Source organism: Ahaetulla prasina, chromosome 2 (assembly GCF_028640845.1).
Source record: "Ahaetulla prasina isolate Xishuangbanna chromosome 2, ASM2864084v1, whole genome shotgun sequence".
Taxonomy (NCBI): Eukaryota; Metazoa; Chordata; class Lepidosauria; order Squamata; family Colubridae; genus Ahaetulla; species Ahaetulla prasina.
The window spans coordinates 119,635,622-119,660,096 of record NC_080540.1 but is presented as its reverse complement, the minus strand read 5'-3'; the positions used below and the strand labels follow the sequence as shown (position 1 = coordinate 119,660,096).

The 24,475-nt window shown below is 39.7% G+C and overlaps 1 protein-coding gene across 1 annotated transcript; it reads right to left on the bottom strand.

The window, feature by feature from the left end:
* Window positions 1-1,391: 1,391 nt before the first annotated feature.
* FN3KRP (fructosamine 3 kinase related protein) lies at window positions 1,392-17,594 on the bottom strand. Its single transcript, XM_058171629.1, has 6 exons — window positions 17,233-17,594; window positions 10,400-10,551; window positions 9,497-9,588; window positions 8,975-9,051; window positions 7,591-7,713; window positions 1,392-6,121 (listed from the first exon to the last, which is right to left on the bottom strand). The coding sequence occupies exons 1-6, from the start codon at window positions 17,371-17,373 to the stop codon at window positions 5,783-5,785; spliced, it is 924 nt and encodes a 307-aa protein (XP_058027612.1). The 5' UTR covers window positions 17,374-17,594; the 3' UTR covers window positions 1,392-5,782.
* Between the last annotated feature and the right edge of the window lie 6,881 nt (window positions 17,595-24,475).

The following is a 24,475-nucleotide window of genomic DNA, read 5'->3' as shown; positions in this document are numbered from 1 at the left end:
TCAGTTAAATCAAGTCTGGTGGAAGAGCAATGGCTTCAAGGGTGAGGGGCACTGTTCATCGGTGGTTCTCCTCCTACCTCTCCGACCGGTCGCAGACGGTGTTGACAAGGGGACAGAGATCGACCCCTCTTATGTGGGGTGCTGCAGGGGTCGGTTCTCTCGCCCCTTCTGTTCAACATCTATATGAAGCCGCTGGGTGAGATCATCCGTGGTTTTGGGGTGAGTTGTCATTGTTTTCTTTGTTCTATGCAGGGGTCTGGAGGTTCTTGGTTCGTTTCCAGTTCCCAATTGAGTTCGTCTTCTCAAGTACCAGTTCTTCATTAATAAACTGGAGCTAAGCAGGAAGAGGAGGCGTGTTTAAACAAATTCAACTCAGTCTCTGGCCAATCAGCTGAAGTTAACAACCCCCATGTAACACCCCTCCTGCGTAGTCTGCACTGGCTCCTGGTGGTCTTCCGGGTTCACTTCAAGGTACTTGTTATCACCTTTAAAACGCTCCATGGCCTAGGGCCGGGATATTTACGGGACCGCCTACTGCCACCACTAGCCTCTCACCGACCAGTGCGCTCTCACAGAGAGGGCCTCCTCCGGATACCGTCAGCTAAACAATGTCGGCTGGCGACCTCTAGGGGGAGGGCCTTCTCTGTGGGGGCCCCTACCCTCTGGAACGAGCTCCCTCTGGGGCTTCGTCAGCTCCCCGATCTCAGGTCCTTCCGCCGCGAGCTGAAGACGTTACTATTTCGAAGAGCAGGACTAGCTTGAACGTAGTTTTTAAATTGGGATTTTTAAAAAAAGGGGTTTAAATGAGGTTTTAAAATTTATACTTATAGTTTTAGGGCATCAATTGAATTTAACTGTCTATTCTTTTAGCTGTTTATATGTATTATATGTTTTCTGTTGTTTTTTGGCTGTGAACCGCCCTGAGTCCTTGTTTATTATATTTGTATACCGCCCGGGAGATGGGCGGTATACAAATATAATAAATAAATAAATAAATAAATAAGGAGATGAACTGGTTACATCAATATATAAAGAACAAGTACATGCACTAAGGACTTTGTGATTTGGCCAAATGTGCAATCAGATCCTGGGCAAAGGGCAAAGGGGTGGTGTTTTGTTTTGTTTTTTGCATTCTTTGCACTCATTAATCAAAAGGTTATCACTATCACACATGACTTCAATTATAGAACAGGTTGGTATTTGAATGATACAGAGCAAAGCATAAAAGTGAAGGTTGTTTTATTCATATATGGGTGTCTTTATTTTTGTAACATACAAAGATACAAAAGTAAAGCATTTATCCTAACTCTATTGTTCCTCATGCTTATTCTTGATAATCTTTTTATTGTTACCAAAGAATAGAAAATACCTGATTCTAATGTTATTTCTATCATAAAAGCATAATTTAATAAGTGTAGAAGAAAATCTCCATGTCACTTTTACTCTGCTTCGTACCTGACCTTCCAATGAACCCTAGGGCAGGGAATGCTTCATTCTAGGATTGATCTAGACTTAAGTCACATAAGGAGCTGTATTCTTTTGAATATAGTAATAGCTCTTAAGACTTATATGCCGCTTCACAGTACTTTACAGCCCTCCCTAAGCAGTTTATGGAGTCAGCCTCCAACAATCTGGGTCCTCATTTTACCAACCACAGCAGGATGGAGGGCTGAGTCAACCTTCAGCTGGTAAGACTCAAACTGCTGGCAGCTGGCAGTCAGTAGAAGTAACCTGCAGTACTGCATTCTAACCACTGCGCCACCACAGCTCTTATTCAATGTAATATCTTTTTCCATGCCATTCTTGTAGCCCAACATTTTAAATATACTTTCAAATCATAACATGGCATAGTCCTCAACAATCACAACTCAGCCAAAATTTATGTTGCTAAGCAAAACATTTAAGTGAGTTTTGCCTCATTTTATTATCTTTCTTGCCATAGTTGTTAAGTGAATCACTGTTAGTAACACAACTGTTAAGTGAATCTAGTTTTCCCATTGACTTTGTTGTCAGAAGGTTGCAAAAGTTGAACACATGACACTGCAACCTGGGACACTGCAATCATCATAAATGCATGCCAGATCACGTGCTGCAATGTTCATAACTGAAAAAAACTGTCATAAGTCATTTTTTCAGTGTAACTTTGAACAGTCACTAAACGAATGGTTGTAAGTAGAGGACTACTAGTATTTTTAAAGACAGTCTATCTGTAGAGGCAGATATTATTAAAATTAATTTCTGGGCCATTGTTCAAAAATATCTCTCAATATTAATATCAATATCAATGTTAAAATATTTTGCTTTATTCTGTAATTGTGAATTTGAGTGCTCTCCTTTAATTATAACTTAAATCCCCCTTTTTGTAGTTTTTAAAGTCTTTTCTTACTATTTTGTAAGAATTTTTTTAAAAAGGATTTTTCATGAGAACTTCTTCAGAATTCTTTCAAAATCGTATTTCTATTTTACCCGGACTTTTAGTTCATTTGTCACTTTCTAAAATCAAACTTTTCAATCACCTGTTGCTGTTTATTCTGGGGAAAAAAATCCCCTTTCTAAATCCTTAAATTTGTGATTAAAACTTCTTTCACTAAGAATTGAAGGAAACTCACCCAGTGCTGTAACACTTGTCAATCCAAAGGTTCCTAAATAGCTGAAAAGCAGTTAATAAGCAACTTCTGAAACTGATTAGAAAAGAAAATATGTGGATTTAAGTGTTGTTTCAAAGGTACCAAGCACAGATTGAGCTAACTGGCTATTTCCTCATCTCCCAGAGCTGTAAATCCGCCAGTGACCACAATCTTGCAGTCCCCTCTTGAGGAGCAATTGTTTGGAGCACGAATGGGGGAGGCTCTTTATTCTGCCATGCTCCTTGGCTCTAATTGTCATGGAGCTGGTTTGCGTCTACCATTTCTTCAGCAGAAAATCTTTGTAGTAGTTTTTTAGCATTTATAATAAATTTCCATTATAATAGTTTGGAATAATCTTCAAGCATTATCAAAAAATTTAACTCTTGCTTTTAACTTTTTACTAATTCTTTTTTCTTTTAAGTCTGCTCAAGTCAAAAGTAACCATGTTGGATTTTTTTGGTCAATGTCCAGCTATCTGCATATCAAAGATTTCTCTTCTTTTACTGATGAATTATTCCATATTATAATAAAAAATTTTAAAAGAAATTGTTTTTTTTAAAGTTATAAACCATTAAGGTAGAATTCTCCATGATAATTTCAAGGAATTCACAATATTGTAATTACAAATATTAAATAAAACGGTTGAAAAGAATTGGAGAGATAAGCCCGGCTTTTTAATGCCTACAACATACAAGTGGGTACAATCTGAATTATTCTAGATTGTGTAATGTTTGTCTAAATAATTTAAGAAAATGGATCATGGTGAATTTATAATACCAAACAGAAAAAAAAAGTTAAATGCTCAGGAATATATTTTATTTGAACAATTACAAAGGATGACAAATAGCAACTTCTTTAAACTCAGAAAACTAGTGGTATTGTTATGCAAAATGAGAAAGCAGGGAAACACAGACGATTGGAATTTTTAAAAATTAGTGTAATATTTTTTCCATAATGTAAAGCCAAATAATGTTAATTCAAAGGCATCAAAAACATTCCAAGGGTCTATATGAGCATACATTCTATTAATCATGCCTCTCTACCAGTACCTACCTGGCAATTTAGAATGGACAGCCACCAAAAAGCAACATCTGAAAGAGCAAAACCCATATTCTAATTGTTTGCAATAGAATATATATTCTGCAGTACATTAAATACAATCTTTTGGTATTATTTTTAAAAATAATGTATTTTCATACGTATCATTTCATCCAGACACACATATTATTTTATTTTCAAATGTTTAAGGGGTTCTGGATCTATTTACTACTCTCTAGAAAACTCTTCATCAGCACTTCACAATTGTTGTCAATCATATTGGGTATTTCCAGTATACTTTTTCAAGTATTAGATATACTGATTCAGCATTCCTGCTGCTGCACACTAGAAACAAGCGGCAGTAGATTCATGCAAATGCAAAAACTAAGGGGAATTAGTAATGCAATAATAAAACTTTTCCTTCTCTTTCTAATCTCCCCAGTTAAAACAATCTACACAGAGGAAGCTGATGCTGGACACATAATTAGAGCTAAAATTAATTCTCTAATTAACTGCCCAGAAAAGTAAGCCCTTGCCTGACTAAGGTAGATGCAACATACTTTTACTAAAAGATTCAATAGAATGAATATACTATCACAATCTGGATTAGAATTATTGTTGCTACTTTAGTTAGATTTATACTATAAGTGACAAACAAAACCAACAAAATGATTTTTTTTTCTAGCAGGAAAATTTTATATCTGATGGGAGGGATGGGAAATAACCATATATTTTAGCTCAGCAGTAGTGAATCAAAAACACCCGCTGGAAAAATAGTATTGTGAGCTTAACTGGTTGCAAGATACTACAGTCAATCAAAGTATTAAAATGGCAGAAGTTATGTGTATATATGGAAGGGGAAGGTCAATCAGGCATTGATTCCTTCCTCATAATCTAAGGTCTAAACCTATCATATTAATTTTAAGTAGTATTTAGCGTTTAGCATTTTATCAGCACAAAGATTGCTTCGTTTTTATCAGTACTCAAAGTAGTTCAGAACAAACTGCAAAAATCACTAACAGCCTATTTTTACCTCAGCCTTGCATAAAATCCCAAGATTTATCAGCCAAAGCAGCAATGGCTGGCTAGAGATTCTGCTCAGAGTCCCAGCTCAGTTGAATGGCTTCAAAGAGAAATGATTCCATGAACCACCTACAGAATAGATACAGCTGCCTATAAATAAACTTAATCCATGAATGTACATTGTACAAAACAAGATTAGGTCAAGTTTTTTTGGTAGTTAGGAACATACACCAGATGGAGCCTTACAGAAGGAAGACAAACCAGATCATCACGCAAATTGTAGTGTGCTTGGAAGATTCAGGCAGTCCTGAATTTTGACAACCACAGCCATGCTAACAATACTCACAGTAGAAACAACAAAAGTCACCTAGGCAGCATCCTATGTATTCCAATTTTAGCTTAGAACATGCATCTAATGTAAATGCAGCTATAATGATAAAACTGAAATATAAGTAATATTATAAATACTGAGAGTAATCTTAGTTTCATAGCAAGCAAGAAAATTCCCAATATATTCATATTTATCGTACTATGAAAGAAAGATCACTAAGATCTTCGATTGTGCCTTTATAATTATTGTCAGTTCTGTTCCCTTTCCACCTTGCTTGCAAAACATGTATCTAAACTATTGTTTCAAGAGCAATTTTGTCTACTGCAACCTACTAAATCAATTCAATGGTGTCATCTTAACAGCAAAAAGGCTTTCATGCAAATCTTGGATTATTTTCACCTTAGACAGCTCTTTAATAAACTCTAGTTACCAGGATACCAAGCTTGGGACATAGTGGGATTGATCTTCAATTATGGAAAGGGGTAATAATTTAAATTATAACAAGTGGAATATAGTAATTAAGGTGTTGGGGTGGGATGAGGAAATTTACCCAAGGACACTCACTGGGTGACTTCCAGGTGATCATTATCTTTCTTTCTCTGTCTCTCTCCTGGGTAAAAATTAGAAGCAGAGCTACATGTACCACCTGGGGCTCCTGAATGAAAAACTGTGTATAACTCTTAATAAATTAAGTATCACAGATCACTGCAGCTGAAAACTCATGTATTTTTCCAAACAAGAGTTAATAAAATTTCACAATAAATCATTTCACCAGATTTTTCATAATATTTATAGATGACCCTCTGTAGCCTCCACCAAAATGATTCCAATGGTTCATGTAGTGAAATAGTTGGTAAAGCTTGAGCCGTTTATCAAAGCCTGGTGCTTTGGGGATTTTACCATGGTAAGCAGAATAAAATGAACCACTGAAACCACCAAACATCCCAGCAATTGCCAACTCATACTCAGAGTGACCATAGAAAGAGGCAGGATCAAAGATAATGGGCCCAGAATCATCTTCAGCTACATTTCCTCCCCACAGATCCCCATGTAAGAGAGCAGGAATTATTTTCAGATCACCAAACAAACTGGGTATCTTCACCTAGAAAAGAAACAGAAAACAATAAGCTTGGCTGGAAGAAAACATGTTATCTAAATAGTCATTTAACTGTACAGTACCTTTAAGCAGGGGGGGAGGGGGCTCTAGGCACACTAATTGCAGTACTCCTAATTGTACCATTAAAAAAGCACATTAGTTTTACTGTTTTTATTGAATTTTCTTTGACAAGAAAACAATGGATATAGCATTAAGAACAGATAAGATGGTTTAAAAATCAAAGGTGAACTGCCCTTAAAACTTAGTAAATAAGGTGGAGAATTGCACACCAAAGTCCTGCTCCAGAATCACTAAGTATAAATAGACTTGGATTGTATTCACTCAGCATGCTATGATCTTCTAACCAGGGTTTATTAAATTTCAATCAGCTAAGTTCACACAATCATGATTTGCAACCCAGACTAGGTATATTCACAAAATATGTTAAGATCCAAACAAGCAACCTGAGTTTCTGACTTTACATGAGGGTAACTCTTGTCTGTATGTCACTTAAAATGGCAGAAGAACTTGAATTTTTAAATTTAATATGTATAAAAGACTTTACATTCAAGCCACAGCAAGAACACAATAGGACCAAACATTTTCTTTCTTATTTATATAATATTATTAATGCAATAACAGCTGTTCATTGGTTTACTACAAACTTCTTTGGTGTGTATGTGTGTGTGTGTGTGTGTGTGTGTGTGTGTGTATAGATTTTACAGATTAACAGAGTTGGAAAGGACCTTGTAGGTCATCTAGTCCAACCCGCTGCCCATATATATGTCATGTATGTGTGTGCATAGATACTATACATACATATGATTTTAAATTGAAATAAATATATATGAATTATTTATCCACTGACTAATAAAAAACAGTATTACTAAACTGAAAAAGGCAGAATTTCAAACATATAAATGGAACATGGTAATTAATGGAATAAGCAAGCAATAAGCAAGTATTTTTATAAAACATTATTTTTGGGTTAGCTAACACTATCAGTCTGACCAGTTTTTGGTACTGAAATTATTTATATTCTGCTATTGTAAAAGCAAAAAATAATTTCAGGCTGATATTTCAAAAAATAAATTAGAAAACAGCATTATATGGATTCATAGAAAATGAAAAAAAATATTGATTACAAAAAAGAGCTAGTAAGAAAGGAACTGCAAACTGCAAACCAAAATCTGCTTATCTCTAAATAAGTCACACAGAATTCCACAGAAGTTGCTCTTAACTGGATTCTATAGAATGTGTTTTGAATGCGCTGCCCTGCAATAAAAAGCTTGGCAAGAACCCACAAGTGGCATCTATACCAGTTTTACCCACTGAAATGGTTCATAATAGATTTGAGCAACTAAATCTCAAATCATTAATCAGTTTGAGTAGAAGACCGATTGTTTCACACCAATAGAGTAGCATGGAAATTACATAATGAGGATGCCATTTCGAATGTCCATAGAGATCACTACCTGGAGTTGAGCCCAAAGCTCTCTTGCTTCTCTGTCTCCTGAATTCTTCTCAATCAAATCCATCTGAGGCTGAATTCGTTGCCTAGCAAAGAAATTTACCCAGTCTTGTTGCCAGTCATTAACCTGCAAATAAAGTTTTTCGTTGTTGTCTTTACTATGTTTGTCCATCAAATGAATAATCATTTTCACTACATTGTCTATTTCAATCACATTTTTGCAGGGCTTACATATTTGTAGCATTTATAATACTAATCAATGAATATGAATCTATCCCCCAAATTTGAGTATGTTTTTGGGAATTTATTTATTTTTTTATTTATTTTATTTACATTTATACCCCGCCCTTCTCCGAAGACTCAGGCTTACACTATGTTAAGCAATAGTCTATAAATTCCAAGAAGAAATCATTTCTTCTCCTACATACCGAGTAATTCCTAATATTTTAAATAATAATTTCCTAAGATTTTGGATTGTTGCCATTGAACTGCATTATTAAGTAACATCTTAAGTAGCATCTAAACTTGGCTAATTTCAAGATAATCAGCTGTGCCAAAATACTGTTTTTAAGAGAAAATCCTTGCACAGTAGCATCACATTGAAATCACATTTTGGACTCTACTGCATAAATTAGCTATTGCTACCATCATCCGCTTAATTGCAAAGTACATCTATTTTTCAGGGAAGCAGCAGCAATGACATCTGCCATTCTGCTACCACAAAATGGAGATCAGACAATATATTGATGATACTAATACTGTATTGGATTCTTCATACCAAATCGTACGTCTCTAAATTATCTCTTAAATTATTCATGCACACACAAAATATGCACTGCTTCAAAGTGGGCAGGGCGCAGTAGCATACCTGTCAGTGCGTCTTTTTTAAAAAATCAACATTTCTTTTCTGTGCTCACATAGCAGTTAACCATGTTGAGAAGCTATGTTGGAAAAAGTGTGAGTGAATGCTCAGCACCTCCCCAATTCAAACACATTTTCCTAGCATCACAGAACTACCATGTGCACCTAAGAAAAGATAGCTTTTTTACGGTCTCACAGGTATGCTGTGTACACCTATACCATTCAGAAGCATTTTTTCTTGTTTGGAATCCAAGTGCCACACATCTCTAAAATATGTATATATTAGTGCGATGCAGCAGCTTAAATAGGTGCTTCGGTGTAAGTGAGGGTGTGAACACTGCTCTTCTCTGCAACTCTTTGAACCAAATATTCCCTTTTCACGTTTATGCAGCAGCTGCAGAAGTGGTCACACAATCCTGCCTTGGAAAAGGCAGGGCTGCTTTAACAATTTGCAAATAAATAAGTATGCATGAAGAGTAACACAACAAGATTTTGCAAAGCAAAAAATCCTACCAAAGAAAGCCTACCTGGGGAAGATAACCACAACAAGTGACAGAATGAAACCCAAACTCTTCCACAAACTGAGTATCCATCTGACTTTTACCTTGAATGGAAAAAAAGATATACTGGTAGTTTACTACTACAGTAGGTAAGTACCCTAAATACTAGATTATTTTGCTCTTCTAAATGAATCTAAATCTTCTAAATGGATGGAGAAATAACTGAGATTATATATGTGAGTTTAGGCTACATACGATGTTTTCATATCTTAAGAATTATATAAATATTGCTCTTCAATTTCCATCATTCATTTTAACAATGAAATAAGATATCCAATATTGAGGAATACTGAGCATTTAAAAGATGGTTCTTATGAAAATCCTACTGACAAAGAACAGCCTTGGTGCTATTAACCATCTTTCTATTCAAATAAAAGGAATTTCCTAGGGCTATACAACCAGGTTTTGTATAGCCCTAGAAGCATTAACAATTTGACATACAATAAATGTCTGGGCTTTAGAAATTCTCAAAACAGCTAAACCATTTACCAATAGTGTTTGCATCTTTCTTCAACTTTTCCCCAAGCTTTTGATTATGAAGATGAAGATCAGCCAACTGAATCCCAAGTTTTTCTGCATGTCTAAAAAGTCAAAACAAGTTATTCTTATCAGCAAGTGTCAAATTAACAACTGAACAAAAAAATTGGTTTTGGTTGAAATGACAATAGGTATTGTTAATACCGAACTTGTTGGATCTTAGAGTGAGGATCTGTATCTTAATGTGACCGTAGTGTTGCTTCAAACTTTGATTATAGTATTGTTAGTAGTTTTCAATATTTTTAATAAAATGTGATATATTTTCATATTTAATAATAAGGCATTCAAATTAGTAATTCATTATTTTATTAATTTACTACAAATCTTTTTCCTACTATATAAAAGCTTTAAAAATGCTGGTATAACTTGGGTACAAACCATTCAATATATTCTGGTTCCTTAATAGTGCTCTCTTTTAGGTCAGATTTCACAAACTTGCATGGAGCAAATCTAGTGATCAGTGACTCAGGGCTGCTGGCTTTCCTAGCAGTGAACTGCCAAAGCTCATGCTATATGACTTCAGCAGCCACACCTCCCTGCCCCTTATTTATTCTTTACGCTAATATGAAAACCTGAGAATCTAAAATATGTCGAATATTTGGTTACTTTTCAGTTAACTACTGAAATGAGGCTGTATACAGTATTCCCAGTTTAACTTAGTCTTGGTTTAACCAATTAACCCAATTTTGTTTGTTTCCACAACGAACTATACATTTACCGACAAAGATCTGTCTCAAGGTAAACTAGATTGTAGGAGCCTAATCCGTGACTCATGGAATTACAAGCACAGTCTAAAGCTAGTTTAGTACCATGTTCTTTTTAAAATATCATAAATTTTTGTCCTCATAACTTTACCTATTGAGACTTCTCATGTCCAAGTGTTCCATCACAAATAAAGTACCACCTTCTGGCAAATCAATAACTTTGATAGGTTTAGGAACTTTCACAGTCTGTGTTTGCAGAATAGCAGCTAAACTTGCCATCTCTCCATCAAACATTCTTCTGGCCTATTGAATATAATAAGAAAAAGCTATTAAAATATTTCTCCTGCATTGAATAGTAGCCCTTTTCAATGGTCTACATTTTAAAATGTTGTACCTTGATGAACGTATCTTTTCTTTTATGTACACTGAGAGCATATGCACCAAGACAAATTCCTTGTGTGTCCAATCACACTTGGCCAATAAAAATTCTATTCTATTCTATTCTAAAAAAATAATAACAGTAACTTCCTCACAAATTATTTTATTCAGAACAAATATAAATGCCATACTGTATAGTTCACATTTCTTTATGAGCCTGCTGCTAGATTACACTAAAGAATGGAGGAAATTTTAAAATTGAATACTTATTAGACAAGACATTTCTAATAAAGGAGAATATTTGTTGCTCAGGGTTGACATGAGAAGTCCTTGGTGCTCTCTTGAGCTTGCTTGTTTTCTTATAGACGTTTCATTACCCAAACTAGGTAATGTCATCAGTGCTAGTCAAGTGATGATGTTAGTGTCAGCATTCCAGAAAAACCCCGGAAGCTTCCGTGCTGCCAGTTAGTAGTACTGATGATGTTATCTAGTTTGGATAATGAAACGTCTGCAAGAAAACAAGCAAACTTAGAGAGCACCAAGGACCCCTCATGAGACATTTCTGTATAACACAGAAGATAACAACTTTGTGGAAACATAAACACTTCAATATCTTCATAAACAATTTAGATGAGAGAATAGAAGGGGAACTCACCAAATTTGCAGATGACACTAAGCTGGCAAGAATAGCTAACATCCTAGATAGGCTCAAGATCTACATCAGTGGTTCTCAACCTTTATAGTGCTGCGACCCCTTTAATACAATTCCCCACGATGTGGCGACCCCAACCGTAAAATTATTTTCGTTTTGAAGCCGTATTGGCTAGCGATCTGAACTGCTTGCGATTGCCTGGTGGACGGAGGCATTAAAGCGGAGACTCCTCCCCTATTAAGTTTATCGCGCCTGAAGCCAGATTAGGCTAGCGATTGGGAGTGATTGCAGCTGACTTGAGAGGGAGACATCAGAGCAAAGATTTCTCTCTTTTTTAATTCATCATCACGCCTGAAGCTAAATTCGGCTAGCGATTTGAAGAGCCTGCAGCTGGCTTGTGGAGTCAACCATTGAAGCGCGATTCTTCGACTCGCAAGTATACTTCCCATATTTCCGATGCTCTTAGGCGACCACTGGCAAATTGTCATTCGACCCCCAACGGGGTCCCGACCCACAGGTTGAGAACCGCTGATCTACATGGATCTTGACAGACTTGAACACTGGGCCCTATCTAACAAAATAGAATAGAATAGAATATAATTTTTATTGGCCAAATGTGATTGGACACACAAGGAATTTGTCTTGGTGCATATGCTCTCTATTCTCTACATTGAATTTCAAAATGAAATTCAATGTAGAGAAAAGTAAAGTCTTACACTTAAGTAAGAAAAACCAAAAGCACACATATAAACTGGGGGAAACCAGGCTAAATAGCAGTGACTATGAGAGGGATCTTGGAGTCTGAGTGGACAATCAGCTAAATATGAGCCAGCAGTGTGCAGCAGCAGCTAAAAAAGCCAACACAATCCTAAATTGCATTAACAGAGGGATACAATCAAGATCAAGTGAGGTACTAATAACACTCTATAAAGCCCTAGTAAGACCACACCTAGAGTACTGCATCCAGTTTTGGTCACTAAACTATAAAAAAGATGTTGAGACTCTAGAAAAAGTGCAGAGGACAGCAACCAGGATGAATAGGGGACTGGAGACTAAAACTAATGAAGAACGGTTATATAAACTGGGCATGGCTAGTCTAATGAAGAGAAGGATCAGGAGAGACATGATAGCCATCTTTCAATACTTGAGGGGCTGCCACACAGAGGAGGGGATCAAGCTGTTTTCCAAAGCACCTGTTTTCCAAAGCACCAGATAAGGAATAATGGATGGAAACTGACTAAGGAGAGATTCAACCTAGAAATGAGGAGGAATTGTCTGGCAGTGAGAACAATCAACCAATGGAACAGATTGCCTTTGGAAGTTGTGGTAGCTTCATCACTTGAGACTTTCAAGAAAAGATTGGACTGCCATTTGTCAGAAATGGTGTAGGGTCTCCTGCTTGAGTGGGGGGGGGAGGGTTGGACTAGATAACCTTCCAACTCTATTATCTGTACTTACAATAGGTAGCTTCTAACAAAGCAAGAATATTCCACCATTATTATTTGTGAGTCATTACCATATACCATATTAAAATGACATTTCTACCTGTTTTATACAAGTACATTTAGTTACCATAGTATAATATTATATCCTTGTTCAGTGTGCGTGACTTCAAGTTGAAAAAATAATCCAAAACCTACAAAAAAGTAGACAATCCTTTTAAGAAAGATGACATTTACTAATAATGATCCTGCAGGTTTTAGACATGCTCTCCTTCACATCTTCAAAGCTGAAATTTCTCATAATGTTTTTTCATTCATGCAACCAGATCTTCTATTTTTTGCTATATTATTTCATTTTACATGCTAATCCACAAGTATAGCAACTTCATTAAATTATTCCCCAATGAATCTCTTTTATTAAATGCTATCATGATCAGATTTTACTCAATAGATGATACACAGTAGGGAAACCTACTGTATTCCCAATTTCTCAGGACTGCCATACAAAAATGTGTTCAGTTCACATTCTATTCCTTTCCCTATAAGCCTATAAATTTAAGAGGATCTCTTATGAAAGCAAGAGTGGACAAAATAAACACAGACAAAAGTTGTCTAATACCTTGAAAATCTTGGGAGGGCAGCTTTAACAAAAAATACAGCTAGAGATTTCTCCCCATCTTATTAATATGTACAAGAATTATACTTGTGTATCTGTGTGTGTATGCCCATGTGTATGTGCGTGAATGCATACATACATATACCAATGTCTAATGCTAGAAACAACTAGTTTGGTATATGATTAAGGCACCAAGCTAGAAACCAGGAGACTGTGATTTCTAGTCCTGCCTTAGGCACGAAGCCAACTGAGTGACCTCAAGAAGAAGACAATAGCAAAGCGTTTCTGAAAAACCTTGTACGACTGCCTAGGGACTACAGTCAACAAGAGTCAAAAACTGACTCAACGGGCTGCATAAATAAATGTCAGAAATTACACTCAAAAAATAAGGAAAAAATAAATCATGTACCCAGGAATGGAATAACTACACATTAAAAGTAATTGCTTATAAAATGAAGTCTCCTATTTATAAAATTAATTGATTCCCTTTGCACATGCAAACCACTTAGACACAGATACATGCAAGCTACATACACATTTCTACATACACACTGATTGTTCCTGATTGCTTATTTGTACCCTATGATTATCATTAAGTGTTGTATCATTAAGTGTTAAATTGTACCCTATGATCATCGTTTGTCTTGTAAATGTTGTACCTTGATGAAGGTATCTTTTATTTTGTGTACACAGAGAGCATATGCACCAAGACAAATTCCTTGTGTGTCCAATCACACCTGGCCAATCAAAAATTCTATTCTATTCTATTCTATTCTATTCTATTCTATTCTATTCTACACATATTCCGCTCTTCCTTTCCAGAAAAAAAGAAAAAGAAAACAGGGTAGAGATGGGTTAGGAAATATAACAGCTGCCCTGGGAAGAAGGAGAAAAAAAAACAAAGACAAAAATAATAGAATGAAACAAAAAGAAACCTATGTACGGTAGGTACAAAATGGACTGAGTTCATCAGGCATGAAATCTGACAGGCAACAGCTAAATCTTTAGGCTAATCTACTAGTTCAAATGACCCAGGTCATCTGTAGATCTGCAAATTACAAGTCCAGAAACATACTACTGTAATCCATCCCTGATTTAACACATATAATTAAAATTCAAATGCCTCAACTTTTGCATTTCTGCAGCCTGTGCAGCTGGGAAATCTTCACAATTGCCACTATTCCCAGGAAGTACTGTAAGAGGAATAAGTCCTTGCTTCCTCTGTTCATGTAATGTTCTTTGATGAGTTTATAATTCCTACAGCTAACCTTCTTTCTCAAAGTCCTACTATTCAACAGCACTTATCCTAGGGCTGCATCTAAGCTGCACAAATTTGAATAACCAATAGACGGTGGCCAAGAGTTCCATAAATCCTGACTCTGTTTTTTAACATCATTTTTTTTTAAAAAAAAAGTTCTGTCTGTTGATGCTACCACAGGAAAAACACGTAGTGCGTGGATAATCTGCAGTACTCAATCTTCTTGCGATATTTAGCAATGCACTCTGCTGATGATTAAAGACACTTCAGTTTATTATTTCATATCCTACTAGAAAAAAATGGACTTTTAAATGGATTCAAAGTGATTACTACAAAGTAAAAGGTTCTTTCAGGGTTCTGTTCGCTAGGCAAATTCAACAATCTGAAGTTAAGTAAACCATTGTTTAACCATTGTTTAATAACACAAGAAATGTTGCATACAATTTGTATTCTCAAAAGCACCCATATTTCTGAGCCATGGGTTACATATAGTGTTACACGTAGTGGATAGGCCCTATGGCCATGTAAGCCACTCAGAGTTGTTCGGGCTAAGGTGGCCTTAAATCTAATAAAAAATATTTTTTTAAATTCTTCATTGCTGAGTTGAAATGTTATCCATTCACCATAAGCTGATAAAACAGAATACCAGCATAAATCTCCTGTTGCTGCTAATCTTTCCAATAATATGTTTTGGAAGAGATGGTATCTGAATAGGGTAGAAAACACAGACATACTATCAGAATCTCTTACTTTAGACTTACTAAAACAACTAAGGACAACTTAAGCCCCTGTGACTTGGGACCAAACAAAGCTACCCTTAAAGAGTCACAGCAGAAAGACATAGCCAGGACATGTTTATTTCAGTTAGATGCAAGAGTGGAAAGGCCCTATGTGTACAGGTAGTCCTCGACTTACAACAGTTCATTCAGCAACCATTCGAAGTTACAATGGCACTGAGAAAAGTGACTTATGACCATTTATTACACAAGCGACCATTGCAACATCCCCACGGTCACATGATAAAAATTCAAACGCTTGGCAACTGACTTATATTTATGATAGTTGTACTGTCCAGGAATCACATGATCACCGTTTGTGACCTTCCGACAAGCAAAGTCAACGGGGAAGACAGATTCAACTAACAACCGTGTCGCTAACTTAATAACTGGAGTTGTAATAGAAAACTTTTGTCTTAAAGTGAGGAGACAAGACCACGAAGGATTTGAGAAACAAGAATTAATTTATTATTTGTGCAAATAGGACACAGACCCCCACTCACATGAAAAACAAAGGTCTGAGCCTCAAGCAAGGCTCAAGCAAAATCTTTTATACCTTTGGTTACAGATATCATCATAAGAAAAAGAAGAAGTTATCCTAATTGGTTATCATAGACAAAAGCCCATATATGGACTACCATTATCACACACCATCCGGATACATATGTTGATGCATACGTTGCTATCAATGCCCCTTTCTTACCACATATAGTTTACTGGAACAGGTTACAAATAACAGCATGTAGAAATATTCCTGTGCTTTACAGAAAGCTTGCAACACCACACCTCTGCCAAGCAAATTTTTATTAAAAATTTAATTTAAAAATTTTTTTTAATAAATAAATAAATAAATAAGCAGTATATGTCTGCTTCTATGTGATACGTCGACTTCTATCTCTAATACATCTTGTTATAATCCTAACATATAAATATAAAGCACTTGTATTATAAAACATTGGGGTCCCACCCTTGGGCATATATTGATTAGATATTAGTAATAATTGGAGTCCTGCTTCAGAGTGATTCATTTAACAACTGTGACAAGAAAGGTTGTAAAATGGGGCAAAACTCACTTAACAAATGTTTCACTAAGCAAGAAAAATTTTGGGCTCAATTGTGGAGATAAATTGAGAATTTGTATAGGATATCATGGCTTACTCTATTAATCCAGTTTCCTCAACACACACACACAAAACTAGGGCCTGGGAAAATCTACGGACCAAAGGAAAAATTCTGCCTATCAATACCTCCCCCCAACTTTTTTTTCAGGGCAACCCAGGTCTGCCAACCTGCAACCTGGACCAGGGGAGACATGATAGCAGTGTTCAAATATTTGAGGGGCTGCCGCAAAGAGGGGGTCAAGCTATTGTCCAAAGCACCTGAAAGCCAGACAAGGAATAATGGATGGAAACTGAACAAGGAGAGATTCAACCTGGAAATAAGGAGAAATTTTCTGACAGTGAGAGCAATCAACCAGTTGCCTTCAAGAGTTGGTGGAGCTTCATTGGTGGAAGCTTTCAAGAAGAGATTGGACTGCCATCTGTCAGAAATGGTGTAAAGGTCTCCTGCTTGGGAGGGGGGTTGGACTAGATGACCTACAAGGTCCCTTCCAAAGCCGTTAATCTGTCTGTCTACCTGAGAAGACTAACCTATGGTGCTCTTCCTATAGTAGTTTAAGCTTTCAAAACCATACAACAACAATCCCCACCCCACCCCTCGCGTTCTCCCCGTCGCAAAGAAAACCCTCGCTTGATGCAGGTACATTCAGAAGAAGACCTCAGCCAACCAATTAACCACGCGGGAGTAGGCGCTTCTTTTTCCAGCCTAAGATTCCCGCCCTACCCCAGTCTGTCTCCTCTCACCTCGGCCTTGTCATTGCGCTTCACGTAGACCTTCCCGTGGTCCGTGTGGAAACTCTCGCCGTGGCTGATGCAGCCTCCCCCCGAGTGTCCCGCAGGCCGCAGCACCGAGGTACCAAGTTCTCGCCGCAAAGCTGCCTCCATTGCAGGAGGCCCTGGAAAAGCTGAGCCACGCACCAACCCGGCGCTCCTCTGCGGATCCCGAGACACCCGGGAGACGCAATTCCCGCCCCTCCAGCGCTAGCCGCCCCCCACGCCAACTGAAGTGCAGCGGCGATGCTGAGCTGCCGGAAGAGGAAAACCCGGCTGGGGGGGGTGGGGGGAAGGTAGCGCCTCCGCAGGGTCAAGCGGCTGCCTACATCCTTGCAATGAAAGGAAAGCTGGGCCTGACTTGTTTGCTCCTTGGCTGCATCCGCACTAGGAACCCAGCTTGGATAATTATAATTCGGAAGAAGTCAGAATCTTGACGTAAATCCAGAAGCCACGGTTAATTTCATTGGGGAGCATATTTTGGGATTATTCGGTGGTTGCACGCATACATCATGCTAAGTGTGAATAACCCATAATATCGGCTAAGCTCTAACAAGATTTCGTCGATTTTTAACACTGCATGTGAATCAAGTCTGAACTAAAGCAAAGCTTCACCCGGATGTTTTTTAGTATATTGTGTGAAGTCAGTTTTCCCTTGTAATTTGGAGTACGCCAGCACACCCCTTCTATATTAACAACAGCAGATTTAAATTTTGGGTTTGCCCTACTGGTCTACATTCTTGAAATTATTTATACCAGTGTTTCTTAAGTGTAATATTAGGACCCCAAAGTCTCCTCCAAAGTATCTCTCAGGGTCTGCACTATCAATATTATTTGCCAGTGTATGCTGAAAAATAATACAATATTAAAATCCCATCAAACAATCATGAGAAGCAGTAAAGGCAGCAAATGTGTTGATTTTAATTTTGAATATGGTAAATATCAATAAACATAACCCATATGAACAAAAACTATTTTGGGGTCATCCATAATTTTAAAAAGTGAGAAAGGTCCTGAGAGGACAAAAGCTTAAGAAACACTGGTTTATAAAAACCTACCTTTCTATAATGTATAGAAATGTTGTTGCATATACAAATGTACAAATGTTGTTGCAAGAAATTAAATGCAGAAGGACCTTTGGATTTCTTTTAAATCACTGAAAACATATATGCAAGGAACTTAATGCATTTAAGAGTTGTTTTAAATACTAAAGTTGTGTATTGACAATACTGCTTTCCAAAACAGTAACAGAATCCTTAGTGTTCAATGTACAGAATAAATATTGTAAATCATTTTCTAAAGACTTTTCCCCCCCAAAAAATATTTTTCCTGTCCTCTAACCTGTATCTTTCCTTCTCTCTATGGATAAAAGTCCATCAGATATATAGGCTCCAACCTCTAACTGTATTTAGACTCCCTACTCTATAGCTCTTTCTATACCAAAGAAACCAAAACACAATAGCTTAACATGATGTGAATCCAGCTATGTTTGTTCAGTGAGCCAGGCTCAATCCAACCATGGCTAACCATAATATATGAATCTAGAGCAAATTTTTACAACTTTTTTTTAAATCTTACTGAAAAGGACAAAGAAACTTGAATGTAACAGTTCGTTGACTGTGATTGAATGATATTTTTTCATGGTTAACCCAATTTGCATGACACAACCACAAAGTAATACGCAGGCTATGTTTATATAACATACCAGTGCAAATTGCTTTTGGATAGTTTGTGATTCAGGTTATGCTGAGAACACAACCAGTGCAATGATGACAACAGGCTTTATATCATTTCAGCAATGGCTGACAAATGTAGTGGCCAGTATGAAATTTCACATTGAAAACCCAGTCATGTCTCTATTTCCTTTCTCTTGTCATTGAAGTCACCTACCTTCCAGTAATGGGTTCCATTTACTTTCGCTACTGGTTCGGAATCAGAGCACGCACAGCACTTCTGCTCATGCATAGAACCTTCTGCACATGTGCAGAATGTCCGTGATGACATCCGGGCAGGTGGGTGGAGCCTCCCGCTGCCACCACTACCGATTTGCCCGAACCAGGGTGAACTGGTAGAAACCCACCACTGCTACCTTCCTATCAAAGAAGATCTAAGAGATTTTGTACGATATTGAAATAAGAAGGAAAATAATTCCTCTAACACTAATATAACTAAGGACAATTTAAGTCTGTTTGTCTCATGGTCTTGGGACAAGAGTAAATCTGTGTAGAAAGCCTATCAGCCAGGGTAGCAGGATTAGGTGCAAGTAAAGAAAGGCCCTTTGTCATGGCCCCGTTGGAGCCTGATTCCATAGAGGATGAGCTGGAATTGGGGCCTATGGAGGTCGAGGGTGTGGCCTCATTGGCTTCAGAGGAATGTGGGGAGGAGCAGGCCAAGGCAGCCCCGGGTTCCTCGGGCCTGGGACGGCTTGCCAGCAGAGAAGAATGGGGGCAGGAAGATTGAGAGAGCGGGGAAGAGAGGGCAGGCAGTGAAGAGGAGGAGCAAAGGAGCTCAAGTGTCGAGCAAAGACCACCTCCCTCCTGATTCCTGAGCACTGAGAGTGGAGAGAAGATGGGAGCAGCGCAGGCCAACCCGATGACTCAGGAGGAGAGCACCCCGCCCCTCTTCACAAGGCACACCTGGGGACTGAGACTTGAGATGACGTGGGGAGGGGCACTTGTCGGGAACAAGCACTGAATTGGTGGAATTTCATGTGCCCTTTGCCTTGTTGGACTTCTTGCCTTGAAGCCATCATGCTAACTGTGTTTTGCTGGACTACTCGCAGCCAGAGGCTGCTGGAGGTATGTGTGAGCGCTTTGCTCCGGGACTTGCCCTAAACATGCAGGCGTTTGGAGGAAAAGTTGGGGCAATAAAGGGGAGTTCGAAATACCAGCTGGCTGTGTTGCCTCCATGACTTACCCCGGGTCATCACACCAGAGGTGAATTTCAGCAGGTTCTGACCAGTTCTGGAGAACCAGTAGCGGAAATTTTGAATAGTTCGGAGAACCGGTAGTAAAAATTCTGACTGGTACCGCCCCCATCTATTCTCTGCCTCCCGAATTCCAGCTGATCAGGAGGAAATGGGGATTTTGCAGTAACCTTCCCCTGGAGTGGGGAGGGAATGGAGATTTTACAGTGTCCTTTCCCTGCCACACCCACCAAGCCATGCCCACCAAGCCACACCCACAGAACTCATAGTAAAAAAATTTGAAACCCACCACTGCATCACACCCTTTATGTGCTTATAACATTATATACTGGCAAAATATTTGTAGTGTTGGTAATTATCCAGAAAAGATTGTCATGTGAAAATTAGTAAATGAATATAAATTCATTGGTGGATGATCTCTGGAGGGCCAGAGACAGGGGTTGTTCCTCTGTCCTGGTCCTATTAGATCTCTCAGCGGCTTTTGATACCATCGACCATGGTATCTTGCTGCAACGGTTGGAGGGGTTGGGACCGGTCTATCTCTCTGACCGGTCGCAGACGGTGTTGACAGGGGGGCAGAGATCGACCGCGAGGCGCCTCACTTGTGGGGTGCTGCAGGGGTCGATTCTCTCGCTTCTCCTGTTCAACATCTATATGAAGCCGCTGGGTGAGATCATCAGTGGCTTTGGGGTGAGATACCAACTGTACGCTGATGATACGCAGCTGTACTTCTCCACCCCAGGCCACCCCAACTAAGCTGTTGAAGTGCTGTCCCGGTGCTTGGAAGCCATACGGGTCTGGATGGGGAGAAACAGGCTCAAGCTCAATCCCTCCAAGACGGAGTGGCTGTGGATGCCGGCACCCCGGTACAGTTAGCTGCACCTGCAGCTGACTGTTGGGGGCGAGTCATTGGCCTCAGTGGAAAGGGTGCGCAACTTGGGTGTTCTCTTGGATGGACGGCTGTCATCATTTGACGGCCGTCTCCAGGAGAGCTTTTCACCAGGTTCGCCTGGTTCGCCAGTTGCGCCCCTTCCTCGACCGGGATGCCTTATGCACGGTCACTCATGCTCTTGTTACCTCTCGCTTGGATTATTGCAATGCTCTCTACATGGGGCTCCCCTTGAAGTGCACTCGGAGGCTTCAGTTTATTTATTTTATTTATTTATTTATTAAACTTATATACCGCACCATCTCCCATAGGACTCAGGGCGGTTCACAGGCATATTAAAACAATATAAAACAATATAATAAATAGACTTTTAAAACCCAGATTAAAACTAAATATTATCAAGGCCTGATCACTAAAACAATAAGAACCAATAAAACCCCCATTAAAATTTGTTTAAAACATTTTTGTTCTTAGGCTAGTCCCGCGCGCAGAAATAATAGAGTCTTCAGTTCACGTCTGAAGGTCCGGAGGTCAGGGAGTTGTCGTAATCCAGGAGGAAGCTCATTCCACAGGGCTGGTGCCGCCACAGAGAAGGCCCTCCCCCTGGGGGTCGCCAACCTGCATTGTTTGGTCGACGGCACCCTGAGGAGGGCCACTCTGTGGGAGCGCACAGGTCGTTGGGAGGCAATCGGTGGCAGAAGGCGGTCTCGAAGGTATCCCGGTCCTAAGCCATGGAGTGCTTTAAAGATGGTAACCAAAACCTTGAATTGCACCCGGAAGACTACCGGTAGCCAGTGCAGGCCGCGCAGGATAGGTGTTATATGGGAGCAACGCGGTGCTCCCTCTATCACCCGCGTGGCCGCGTTCTGGACTAACTGGAGCCTCCGGGTGCTCTTCAAGGGGAGCCCCATGTAGAGAGCATTGCAATAGTCCAGGCGGGAAGTGACGAGGGCGTGAGTGACCGTGCGTAAGGCATCCCGGTCAAGGAAAGAGCGCAACTGGCGAATCAGATGGACCTGATAAAAAGCTCCCCTGGCAACGGCTGTCAAATGATCCTCTAAGGACAGCCGGTCGTCCAGGAGAACGCCTAAGTTGCGCACTCCCTCCCTGGGGGTCAGTACTTCCTCCCCCACAGTCAGCGATGGTGTAAGCTGACTGTACCGGGAAGCCGGCACCCACAGCCACTCTGTCTTGGATGGGTTGAGTCGAAGCCTGTTCCTCCCCATCCAGACCCGTACGGCCTCAAGACACCGGCCCATCACCTCAACGGCTTCATTGGGGTGGTTCGGGGTGGAAATGTACAGCTGGGTGTCATCAGCGTACAGGTGGTAATCCATCCCGAAACCACGGATAACCTCACCCAGCGGCTTCATATAGATGTTGAACAGGAGAGGCGAGAGGACAGACCCCTGAGGCACCCCACAAGTGAGGCGCCTTGGGATCGAACTCTGCCCCCCTGCCAACACCGTCTGCGAACGGTCAGAGAGATAGGAGGAGAACCACCGGTACACGGTGCCTCCCACTCCCAATCCCCCCAACCGTCGCAGCAGGATACCATGGTCGATGGTATCAAAAGCCGCCGAGAGATCTAATAGAACCAGGACAGAGGAACAACCCCTGTCCCGGGCTCTCCAGAGGTCATCCACCAACGCGACCAAAGCCGTCTCGGTGCTGTAACCGGGTCTGAAGCCGGACTGGAACGGGTCCAGATAGACAGTTTCCTCCAGGTGCTGAGGAAGCTGATTTGCCACCACACTCTCAACAACCTTCGCTAAAAAGCGAAGGTTGGAGACTGGACGATAGTTAGCTAAAACAGCCGGGTCCAGGGAGGGCTTCTTAAGGAGGGGCCTCACCACCGCCTCTTTCAAAGCAGCGGGGAAGACACCCTCCAACAAAGAAGCGTTGGTAACTTCCTGGAGCCAGCCTCGTGTAACCTCCCGGGTGGCCAGCACCATCCAGGAGGGACACGGGTCCAATAAACATGTGGTGGAGTTCAACCTGCCCAGCAACCTGTCCATGTCCTCAGGAGTCACAGGATCGAACTCCGCCCAGATAACATTCTCAAGACCTGTCCCCGTCATCCCGCCTGAATCTATCCAATCAATGTCCAAGCCGTCCCGAATCTGAGTGATTTTATCAGACAGATATTGAACAAAATCCTCAGCGCGCCCCTGTAAGTCCAGAATGCAGCTGCGCGGGTTATAGAAGGAGTCGCACGCGGCGCCAGTGTAACACCACTCCTGCGCAGACTGCACTGGATGCCTGTGGCCTTTCGGGTGCACTTTAAGGTGTTGGTTACTACCTTTAAAGCGCTCCATGGCTTAGGGCCTGGGTACTTACAGGACCGCCTGCTGTTACCTCACGCCTCCCACTGACCCGTACGCTCACACAGAGAGGGACTTCTCAGGGTGCCGTTCGCCAAGCAATGCCGGCTGGCGGCCCCCAGGGGAAGAGCCTTCTCTGTGAGGGCTCCTACTCTCTGGAATGAACTTCCCCCTGGCTTGCGCCAATTGCCTGACCTTCGGAGCTTTCGCCGCGAGCTGAAGAGTATTTATTTACTCGCGCGGGGTTGGCTTAAATTTTAAATTTTAAATTTCTGGATGTATTTTAATGGGTTTTAGATTTTAATATGTTTTAAATTTCGGCCAATTTTATAATAAGTTTTTTAATTGTTTATTTTAATTGTATTTTGCTACTGTTTTTATTTCGGCTGTAAACCGCCCTGAGTCCTTCGGGAGAAGGGCGGTATAAAAATCTAATAAATAATAAAAAAATAATAAAATACGTCAGTTAGGATAAAAAAATGCACTGGAAATCAACCTAAGTTACATTGACAAGGGGAAATGCTAATTCTGGATAATTGGAAATCAACTATCAACAACTCAAGCATGAACAGTGAATGGCCATTATACAGGTAGTCCTCAACTTACAAATACAATTGGGCCCAAAATTTATGTTGTTAAGTGAGAAATTAAGTGAGCTTTGCCCCATTTTATGACTTCTCTTTCCACATTTGTTAAGTGAATCACTGCAGTTGTTAAATCGGTAAAATGATTAAGTGAATCTGGTTTCCCTGTTGACTTTGCTTGTCAGAAGGTAGCAAAAGGTGATCACATGACCCCAGGACACTCACAGCGTCATAACTGTGAGTCAGTTGTCAAGCATCCAAATGTCAATCATGACCATGGGGATGCTGCAATGGTCATAAGTGGGAGAAACGGTCATAAGTCATTTTTTCAATGCCATTGTAACTTTGAATGGTCACTAAGTGAACTATTGTTAAGAAAAGGACTACCTGTATTTGCATGTGTCTGAGTTAAGTAATTGTGTCTTCTAAAGAAGGACTAAGCAAGAAATATAGTATTGAATCATATATGTTTAATAAATTAACTTATAAAACT